An 11,471-nucleotide genomic window follows, 5' to 3' on the forward strand; every position below is an offset into this window, starting at 1 on the left:
ATAATGGAGCCACTGCCACTATGAGATCTTTATCTTATTCAGAGTACCAGAGACATACTGCATGCAATTGATTTTCCCTCTACATGCAGGCAATGAGAGTTTAATGAATATTAAACATGCAATTGATCAGGGATAATTAACCCTTTAAGTACTCTTAAGGGAAATTCTTTGCCCTTTTTGGGAAGCAGCTGGTGCTTTTCATTTTCAGAGACTGCTATAACGGGGGTGATGACAACAGTGTCCACCAAAAACTAGCTAGCCGGTTAAATCTGTGGGTATTGGACATTTCCATTCACACTGATGCTGAAGTCACTTTTGCCTTGTAATTAAAGAAATTATAGTTGATTGGACTTCATGGTGAATTGAATGCATTCCTCTCTTTCATAATTTCTCAAACAATCGAAATGTTTTGATTGCTAATTGTTGTGATTTCTTTCTTTGTGACCTAAAACATATGCAATAATAGAACTGTGTTCATAAGGTATCTTGTGCAGTGCATAGTGTCATAAATGTGCAGTACCATTCAATTATTGTTTTAAATCATACTATTCCCAAGTAGATGGTTTGAAATAACAGCCTTGTGGTAGCAGAAGCCTGACATGGTCATTCACAATCAACCTCCTACTCTGGTGAACTGTTTTACCAACAATAGGTGTATACGTTGAGATCCATCAAATGAATTTTAGTGACTGTATCAATTTTCCCATGGTGCTATTCTGCCAAGAACAATCAGAGCTAATTACTCACAATAACATGAGAGCCAGGTTTTGACTTAAGCAAAACTTGTTTTTTGTATCCAGTCCTATCAGATCTTGTTTCTTTGTTTGGCAGGGTTGACTGCTGGAATATGATTATTCTTGATAACAGTTTCCCATGGCCAAGTAAATTTGCATGTGAACCAAATTAGAGAAGCAGAGCAGAAAAAAGAACAATTGATCTAATGTCCTTTCAGGAAGATCTTATTGCTAATTTGAGACCTAGTGAGAGTTTAAAATCACACAAAATGTAAAAATAGTGCATAATTTAAAAACAAGAATGGATTTTTAAGCAGGATGTCTCTTTATTGTAATGGATAATGCTTGTACTTTATGCTAGTTCTACTAAACTAATAAAGTACTTTTCATTAAATTAAGGACCCCTGTATGTTCTAAAGTTAAGTGTCATTTCAACCAATGATTATGGTTGCCAGGGTTGTCTTAAGATGAAGCCCTCTGTCACAATCTTTTAAAATGATTTTCTTCTGCATCTCTTTGTTAATGCAGCTTTGTCACTGTAACTGTGCAGAAATCCTGTAAAAAAACAGCAAATCACCCACATCAATAAACAAATTAGAGGAAAATTTCAGTCACTTGAGGAGTGAGCAGAAGACACGAAAGGGCACATAATATAAATCACCATGTCATAAGAGGAGTGCTCCCAGCTGTGGGAAACCATGCTGACGTGACCCTATGGCCTACAGTAAGTGTGCTCAAATGATCAGAACACTGCAGATACAATCTCAGATTACAATGGCAGCATTTTCTAAGTGAACTTTTCTTTGTTTTGTAATCAAGTTATCATATATTTGATGCCTCCACAGAAATACCCAAACCTCAACAGTCACTTTGAAACTAGCTATTTGCAGGTCTTCAAAGTTTTGATATAAGCTTAAAAACTGAATAAATGAAAAAGATAATTTTTTGATCTGTGGAAAGGGGAGTGTTCCTTATCGATTTAGAACAGGGTGAGAGTTTTAAAATCAAAGGTATAAAGAAAGGAGTTATCCTTATGCAGACTGCACAATGTGAATGCAAAGGAGGAAAAATACACTCATCTCCAAGAACTTGGATAAGAATCGGAGTGGGATAAACATTAGCATGCATTTGTGCTGATTGTATTGCCAAGTCCTCTCAAATTTCCTGTTTATCGCATGAACTCTTGAACCAGGCCTGGGTGATTTTATTTTTGTCCCTTATGTTCTTGGAGAGGTTATGTAGTTATTTATAGCTAAATCATTCTTTAAAAATATTTCTGAAACCACAACTATTTCCACTTGCATTGCCTTAGACACTGAATGTCAGTGCGGAGGAAGAGTGCATGCCAAAACATGTGGTCTGGCCTTCTTATCAAGCCACCAAAAGTGCTCAGCTGAAGGGAGTTTCCCAGCTCCAGGTCCACAGTACCACTTTAAAACACAGCAACGCAACATCACAGGTGAAACTTTGGCAACCCTTACAGTAAGCGCAATGAGATTGATTGTATTCACCAAGATCAAACATCTAGTGAATTAAATGAAGTCTGACACTGTAACATTCCAGTCTGCTGTTAAAGGTACTGTATGACCAGCCAAAAATGGCTTGAGAAATTACAAAGAGATTAAGAATGCCTTTCAGATTCATACTTTCCTCACAACATCCCCTCTGAGAATCCTGTTCGTCTGTTTCTATGAGCAGTTTTTCAAGCTGTTCTGTCTCCAGAACTGTAAGGCTTTTGAAGACATCATCAAAATAATTTGCACATCCCCCTGCTCACACCTCCACTTCAATCTTCCCATATATTAGCGCACTCACCCTCCCACACACACACACACACACACACACACACACACACACACACACACAGAGCACCAAAGAACCAAGGTTTTGAGTAAAATCCTTGTCATGGGTCTCTGTAAAGCGTTTGTAAAGCTAGGCAGTTTGTACCAGACACCTTCCATCTCTTCTTGATTTGCACTTCTTAGCTCTCATCCAGCTTCACAGATACAGTAGACTGTTGTTTAGCATTTCTTAGCATCAGTATGGCTAAACATGCTTGTACAATCCCCCAGTTCTGAGTGGCCAGTTTGGGGGTGTTGTCAAGGGGCCTGTTGCTATTGGCTCAGGAGTGGAGAGCCCAGTCAGGGCCCAGGACCCAGTCAGTTCTTCTCTTTACATTTGTATTTTCCACTTACAGGAGTTCCATGTAAACCTGCTTTCATTACTTATTTTAGATTGCTAATCAAAACAGCTATCAAGCTAAATGGAATCTAAATTAGGTTTAAATGAGGTTTTACTGCCGTTGAAATAGAAAGGCATAATACCGATGTATTCCCCATTTGGTGATCCTGTTTTCAACATTTCAAAAATCTTTTCAGAAGCTTGTTTCACAGAAAGAGTTCACTGGAGTGACACAGAACAGACTAGGCAGCCAGAGCAGGGGATTGGTAATCGCAGAAGACACATTATAAATATGACATTAACCATCAGGAAACACAGATTTTGTAAGGTTCTTTTATTTCATATGAAAACAATGGAAACTAGTTAATATGTTATAAAAAGTTCTTGTTAGCAAATAATGGCAGGTGGGTGGAGTGGGTGAGGCTGAAAGCACATACGGAACGTTTATGATGTAGTTTCTGTCCAGGAAATTCTAACAAGCGTGAGCAATAACTCTCCACTTCATGCATTGTTTTTTAGGGACTGAAAAGGGTCAGGAGGCCATTTGTATATGAAAGACAATGCATATTGATGAAATCAGAGAGTCAGCCAGTGTTCGGTTATTCATAAGAGTACAATGCCCGGTTATTGCTATAAAGTACACAGGGCCCTGGTCACTTTGTAAGCTAGCATTACTATAAAAAAAACACCTAGCATGAAGTTGAATGATGAGTGGTCACTGTTTAATTTAAGTTGCCTCACGAAGGCACATTTAAGAAAAAAACATTAACTGTATGTAATTACTGTGTACAAAGTTAGTTTTTAATACCCAATGCCCCTTTAAATGGTGTCTCTAATGAAATTGAGGAAGTTACTTTACACTACGTTTATCAATAACTGTTGCAATAGGGCTTTAAGACTTTCTGGATAAGATAATCTGGTTTATTTATTATTTTTAAACACTCTAGCTTCTGCCTACCCCTTTCCACTCCTTTATTCTAAGGTTCCGATGTTCCCTCTGCGTGGCTGGGTTCTGCAGTTGGGTTGGTGTCAAGGAGAGGCCTGGTCAATTCCGGTAAGTGATACTGGAGTTCTTTCTCAGACTGGGGGTGGGTTTGCTCTTGTTCTGTGGGGTAGCTGGAGTCTCTTTGAGCAGACGTGCTTTCTTCGAGAGTGAGCTCCTCTTATCCCTGTCTTTGAGAGGATTTGACAGCTTCTTCAGAAGGTCTGTAAGAACATGAGGATCAGTATGTTAGAAGAGTTTGCCCCCCGAACAAATAGATATTGTCACTGGCCTTGCTTTTTCGTATCCTGCATTCTGGACGTCACAGCCAGCTTGAAGCTCAGCGAGGGTTAGGATGAAATATGTCAGACATATTTTTGAGAGGGCAGCTCCCACACACAATGATGCAATTTGTATAAAGAGTACCCTGGTGCTCCATCTGCTAGGATCTGGTTACTCCCTTTCAGTGCAAATATTGAATTATTTACTGTGTATGTATTATGGTTGCCTTAGTAACTGGCCTGCACAGTAGAACCTGACTGTGAGACAATCCCATGAACCTACTTGACAAATTCTCCTGGGGGGCGAGTGAATTTCGCTTAATGAATGTAAATTAATAAAGGGGTGTTCACGGTTTTGATTAATACTGTATCTAATTTTAAAACACTCTACTTGAAACACGCAAACAGCTCTTCTCCCTCATGCTATATGTATCAAGCAGGTTAAATTTTAAAGCAAACAAAACAACACTAAGTTATTGGAACAGACATTTTTAGATTAGCAAACAGTGACCAACTTTCCAATGAAGAACTCTTTGTTTTTTTGTTTTAATATACAATAATATGGTCATAAATGCAGCATTTTATATATATGATCTAATCATGAAAGAAGCCTGTAATCACTAATGAGCCACATTTTTCATAAAAGAAAACTCTAAAAGAGCAGCAGAAGATGTTAAAATTCTAAAAAAACAGGCACACTGTACTCAACAGCAGAAATTTCCTGGATTCTTTGAAGGTAGGAATCCTGTTCCTAATTATCCCACCTTCACACACATGTGTTCGCTAAAGCTCTAACAATCCCACTCCAGGGCTCATGCACAGACAGCACGTCACAGTGGACAGTACCCTCAGCCACCACAGACACACTGGACCAGGAGTGGACGAGGGGAACACGTCAGAAAACAACATTCTTTACAATTAATCTTAGTACGTCTTCAGGTTCTGCATCCATTACAATGCAATACCCTGTAATTTCTCATTTGTACATTAAAGCACATTACCGAATCTGTGTTGTGAGATGAAAAATCAATGGTCATATAGCACTAAGCCTAGAGGGTATTTCTACAGTCTCTGCTCTGCCACTCAAGCATTTTTATAAAAGTCCAGTAAATGACCAGAAGGGGGCCACCCACAGCTTCAAATGCAGGCTAATCTTCTCATCCATCTCAAAGCTAACGGATAGGAAAGTAATTCTCTGATGTTTAGAAGGACACTAAAAATGGCCATTATCGTTCCAGTTCCAATAATGCTCACAATGGATTTGGAATAGAATAGAAGTTACCTGTGTCTCAACCTTTGATGGAGGGTTAAAGAGATGGACCCAAGTGTTAAGGTCAAGGAGGGTACAGATACTCTTGGGACAGGCACCGTACAACGTGCTTTTTCCTTAACAGATGGAGTTATTCTCCACTGTCAGGTACTTTCTCTTTGAATGTGAGGAAAACTAAGGATTCCAATGATCATTATGAAAACGTCCTAAGCACAAAGTGACATTTGCAAAGAGGCGTTTTACCTGCTAGATCAGGGTAACTCTTCCCAGTGTTCTGCAAAAGAGGCTCATACTTATTCCCTTCACTGCCTTCTGCTCCTGAGGAGAATCAGTTTTTGTCAACATTAAAAAAAACAACAGTAATGTAAATCCTGTTTTAAGGGGTTTTCTTTTAAATATGAGATAAAAATAGCAATAACCGTGGCACTCCAAAACTATAAAATTGCAACTGATCGTTTAACAGCAGAACTCTAGATGATCCAAACAAATCCGGCAACTTGTGAAGCTTATTTTATAAATTTGATCTATTGTAATTGATTATTTCTAATTTGATTTAATCTATGATTGATGTAAAAATGATTCCACACAAGGAATCATTTGTCATAGACAGAAAACCAAGACAAGACAAAGCACAATGACGGAAGAATTAAACATTTTTAAAGCCACAGAATCATACAGTAACTGGATCTGATTGGCTTGCCCTCTTGATGGTACAATGGTTTAATTGGTTAATTCATACAGAGCTCTGCTGCCAATGGAAATGATGTTGCTGACTCACTCGTGACTTTAATTAGGATGTAGTTGTGCCTCTCCTTCAGGAAACTGCTGGCAAATTCCGGGGAGCTCTCCCTCTCGCTGAAATACATCAGCTCACCTGCTTCATCTATGAGGTCGACACACTCTGTGGGAACAGAGGGGCTCACACACATTGCAATGTTCAGTAACTGTAGTTATAAATGGTATTTGGAGAACTGCTATTCTCTTTTTGTGTGCTCACACAGCTAAAGGCATGTGACGGAGGAAGAGGTGGCTTTGAGAGAACACCACCGATGAAGGAGGAAGAAGACGGTTAAAATGAGACACCCTAGGACTGATTGAATAATTGACGCCCAGAGAGAGTGAACTCCACATGAGGGAGAGGAGCAGATGGGACAGGGTGTGTGTGGAGCTGGCCACGCCCCTGGGCAAATGGAGAGGTGATGAAGAGCTACACAAACACAGATCAGCACAGTGTGCCATCCATGGAATAAATTTAAAATTGATCAAATAAATCATGCCCGTTACCACAATTGTTTGTTTGATATGAGCAGCAATAGGTGTCCAAATTTCCAACTGTGGAAGTTACACACAGTAAACATCACCTCCAGTAGTCAATGAAAATAATTCTGACTGTGATTTTTAGAATGTGTGATGAACCTGATCAGTTTAGAGATCAAATCAGTCACATCCAATATTACCAGTGGTGCTCATTGGCTAATGCTTATCTACTAGATGTTTACATTTATAAACCAATATATAATATATTTAAGTAAAATACACCAAAAAGCAGTTACTGTGCATGAAACATACCTTCTGGTTCCAGGCTGCATTTCTCTTTCAGGCAGTGAATGAAGTTAATGATTCTGCAATTCGGATTTAACATTTCCTTTTGATTGTCTAGGTTAAAAAAACGACAACAAAAGTTTCCGTATCTCTTTGAAGGTCCAGAGGTGATTAATTGATTAATGATGTTGTTTGCAATTGATAATGTGCCTCTACAGATCGATCGATCAATCAATCAATCAGAAGTCTTCCCCTTGCTACTACTACAACTGCTACTACTTCTACTGGCATGGTGGCACAATGGATGGATAATCATCATTTCCCAAGTTGCATATTTTAATATCAATGACTGAAAAGTCCTCCATGAATTCCTTTGTGCTGTTCCATTTCTATTCCACCACATAATCCCATCTCATTCTATAAAACAACACAAGAACACAACTCCCTTGTACTATGAACTATGAGACCCGAATCTTCCAAAACAACCATTTCTGTGTTTTTCTTTGACATTACTTGAACATCTTGGTCTTGGCTATATCAATGGGAAAGAATTCTGTACGAGAGTACAGGGTATGATTAACAGTCTGCTGTAAAAAAAAAATTGTATTTGTTGCATTTAATTTGAAATCTCCTTTTCTGCAGTGAATGAGTTCTAAGAATGGTACTTACTGTACGTAAAGGCTAATGTACCTTGATTTCTGCACAGCAGAATGGCTTTTATATATTATTGAAAAGGGAATAATAAAACAATTTACCTGGCAGCAATCCTTTCCTGTTACCACTTTAACACCGTAGAGCATGATTACATTGCTTCCTTGATTGCTTACTTTCAGCAATATTTTTCTTAGTTTGCAATGATCTATTCTTTTCCCCAGCAATATACACTCCAGCTCTAGATGAAAAAGTAAATGCTTGTCTTATTAACCAAGAAAGGAATCGTTCACTCGGCCACTTTACTCCTGTCTCTCTGTTCAAGATATGGATGCCACCCACCGGGTGAGCCTGCTTTGCATTCAGAAAAGCGGACGGTTCTGTTATACGACACGCGACGGGACCCGTATTCCTGAAATGGAGAAAGTGGAAAGTGGCAATCGCTGCGCTTTCCTCACACACTGCATCCATCTGAGTGGCAACTCACCCCCAAACTGCACGGTGACGAACATTCCCCCCTTTCTTCTCAATCAGCAGCTCGAAATCGGAAAAGAAAAAAAAATCAACTGAATTTCTTGTAAAAATGTTGGAGTGGCAGGCTGGGCTTCCTTCCTTGTCTGGTCGTCACAAACACAGTTCACAATAGGGGGCTTTAAATCAATGTTGTTGACTACCACCATACTTGGTGACAAAGCTTTGTTATTGTGCGAGAAATTTAATTAACCCTCTCTGGAGGTTTAGCCCATGGGAACAATGGTCATGTTGCGAACTATTCTTATACAATCTCCAAACATTTTAGTGTTCAGTGTTTTTAAAGTTTTTTTCTAGTGTCCATGGTACAAAAGAGTACATTTTATTGTCCACATTATTTGCTCGTGTTGTTATGTGCTTTGCACATGCTCTTACCCAGTGTAATGTAACATTGACTTTAAGTATAAGTACAGGGAACAACCATGCACAGTATATAAACAGTACTTCTGAGCTAAGAACTGTGATTTCTGCACCTTGTTTTGCCACAGTATCATGTGAAATGGGTGTACTTGACTATACCACCAACTTTATCGGTTATTTTTTCAGGTCTCCTTGAATTATGATGTCAGTTTAATAAAATATTAAAAATAGAATAATGCTGCTATTAATATTATTACTGCAAATAATAAATTTACACTCAGTTTTATATTAAAATGTTGATATTAAAAAATAGCAATGTCATAATAATACTGATATTGAAAATACCATTCTACGGTATCTCAGAATACATTGTACAATAGTATATAACAACCTTAAAGGGGTAGATAAGGTTTCATTCTTATTTACAGCTCGACACTGTGTCCCGGTTCTTTATTTCTCTCAATGTTGCCCCAGGGGGACAACTGCAGTTTCTTTTGTCCGTGTTCCAGTGTATCCATGGAGTCCATTCACTCTGACAGCGCCTGGCCGGTCCCTGCTCGTCTTTGTGTGTGGCACTGTGTTGAAACAGCAAGCATGGAGGAGGCTGTAAAATCTCCGTTCAAAGGCAGCAGGACATTGTGAAGTTGTCAGCGCATCTGCGTGCTTTGTTTTCTCCCCCTTCTCTCACTGCGCATTGTAAAACTCTCCTGAAAGAATCTAAAAAAAAAAAATGAACAGGCCAATGACCACCGTCCCCTGAGACTGAAGTGCGCATCACGAAGAGCAGTATTAGGCCTTGGTGTCGCTGTGATGACACTGGTCTCTTCAATGGCCTGTTGATGTTTTGAAAAATATGACAGGCTGACTTTTTCATTAGTGATACTGCAAATCTTGTCTGTTAACAGTTTTCTACTTCTTCATTGTAACCAAACTAACTGCAAATTCCTTGATTAAGCAGTTGGTCTTTCACATCGTCTGGCAAAGACAAGGGATTGCAAGATCCTGGTGTTGAATACATCGGGAAAAAGACTGTCGCTTGATATACTATATAATCCGATAATATGATCAATCAGATTCAAACTTTTTTAATAGAGTCTGCAAAGGCAACAGATAACCAGTCACAGTGAAAGCTTAAGCTTCTGCAGAACTAGATACAGTTTAATTCAATGTCTTTTTCAAGAGTTAAGCTTTTAAGGATGAAAAAAATAAGCTTCAGCTTGTTTTCCTTTATTTTGGTATAACACAAATTGGAAATTGTAATTAAAGAGAAAGGGGCTGGAGCTATGCTTTGGCCAATCAAAATAAGAAAATGTGAATGAAAGTGTCTCTGTAATACAATGATTTTTAAATCACTCACTATACTGTAGATGGTCAGAGGGAAAGTGATGAAGGGTTGCTGGGATTCCTCTCTGTGACAGGGTGAGCAGCTCCAGAAGAGCCGGGTGGTTCTGACATCTGGTGAGGATGCCCCCCAGACGTCTGCCAGACATACCCACTGGAAGGGTAGAGACCCTGGGACAGACCCAGGACACGCTGGTGGGATTGTACCTCTGGACCGGCGTGGGCGTCCCTCAGGAGGAGCTGGAGATTGCTGCTGGGGAGAGGGAAGTCTGGTCTGCTCTCCACAGCCTGTTCCCCCTGTGACCCTCACCAGGAGTGAGTGGTTAGAAAATGAGATGAGATTTGTACATTACCATTAGGGAAATGGTGAAACAAAATTATTTTTTGCTGTCTGGTAAGCATGAAGCCCTTTCAAAGGAACTTGTTTAATGTCCAATCAACTATTGGAAATGTCTATAATGGTGCAAGCCAGGTTTTACTAATTGTAATGATTTCCTCTCCTGTCATTGTGTGAGGAGCAGTTAAGAGTCTAGTTTAGAAAATAATGACTAGTAGCCTGAATCTCTCCACATTTTATTCTACATTTTGCAGAATATGTGCAACATTCTATATATTTTTGGGGATGTTTGGTATCAGTTCTTTAGATATTATTATATATAGCTTTGCAATATATTGCTGTTAAAAACAGTCCATACAATGTCGGTGGAGAATGTGCATTTTAAACCATTAAATATCCGTCCAAGTGTAAGAAAGAAGATTGCAACATTAGTTTCAGTTTTTTAGGCCTACTGTAGCAAATCACATTTTTTACATTTTCCCATAAAGAACTACCATTCAATGTCTGAACATACCAGAACTCACAAGGTCCACTGGCAGGAGCTTGTCTTTGATGTTTCTGAAATACAGTATTAGCTCTGACAATGTTGGCCAACTACAAGATCATTCTTTGGCTGAAAAATTGCCTCTGTCCTGCTTCAAGTTGCTTTAACCTTATAGTTTTTTAATCTTGAAATAGCAAGGGCTGCAGCTTTTGCATCATTTCCAGCTCAAAATGGACAGGACGCTTGAATGATTTGAGCCAACCGCACGTGTCCCTGTAAAGGAACTCTTTTCAAAGGAATGGAAGCTAATCTTCATTCACTTCCTGTTTAAACTGCACTATCCTCATAAGGAAGCTACTGCTAGACTTGTTATCTCATGTAATCTCATGTGGTTTTTCAGAACTGCCCATCTTAACACCAAAGACTGACAGAGCTACGTAACTGTAGTTTAGAATGACAACTTAGAATTAACTTTTAATATTTAAATTTTTGGCCGTACTTTAGACTAAAACATTATATGTTGTGTTAATTATCTGAATGTTCTTTAGATATGAAACATACTGTATTCCACAAACATACGCTCTTGGTGATGTTAATCTGACATGTGTTTCCTTGTTTCTCAATGACAAACTAGCATAAACAAGGTTCAACATGTATTTCTGCCCTGAATGATTTTAAATCCATTTCATACAGTATTTAGCTGCATGGAAGTGCTTAAGTTAAATACAAAGGATTTTGTTATATATACAGTAGGAATACACCTAATCCTTAAACATT

The 11,471-nt window shown here is 38.8% G+C and overlaps 1 protein-coding gene across 1 annotated transcript; it reads right to left on the reverse strand.

The window, feature by feature from the left end:
- Window positions 1–3,234: 3,234 nt before the first annotated feature.
- c8h22orf15 (chromosome 8 C22orf15 homolog) lies at window positions 3,235–8,255 on the reverse strand. The gene is made up of 5 exons (XM_088935804.1): window positions 8,129–8,255; window positions 7,018–7,104; window positions 6,227–6,349; window positions 5,692–5,766; window positions 3,235–4,121 (listed from the first exon to the last, which is right to left on the reverse strand). The coding sequence occupies exons 1-5, from the start codon at window positions 8,151–8,153 to the stop codon at window positions 3,961–3,963; spliced, it is 471 nt and encodes a 156-aa protein (XP_088791930.1). The 5' UTR covers window positions 8,154–8,255; the 3' UTR covers window positions 3,235–3,960.
- Window positions 8,256–11,471: the final 3,216 nt, after the last annotated feature.

Source organism: Atractosteus spatula, chromosome 17 (assembly GCF_055471065.1).
Source record: "Atractosteus spatula isolate fAtrSpa1 chromosome 17, fAtrSpa1.hap1, whole genome shotgun sequence".
Lineage (NCBI taxonomy): Eukaryota > Metazoa > Chordata > Actinopteri > Semionotiformes > Lepisosteidae > Atractosteus > Atractosteus spatula.

Bases quoted from the DNA above. Each gene is read 5' to 3' on its own strand.
- c8h22orf15 (XM_088935804.1), bottom strand. From the start codon at position 8,153: ATGTTCGTCACCGTGCAGTTTGGGG. The intron at 7,105-8,128 runs GTGAGTTGCCAC...TTTTTAACCTAG, and splicing joins CGTCACCGTGCAGTTTGGGG to ACAATCAAAAGGAAATGTTA. The intron at 4,122-5,691 runs GTAAAACGCCTC...ATGTTCTTACAG, and splicing joins GAGTTACCCTGATCTAGCAG to ACCTTCTGAAGAAGCTGTCA.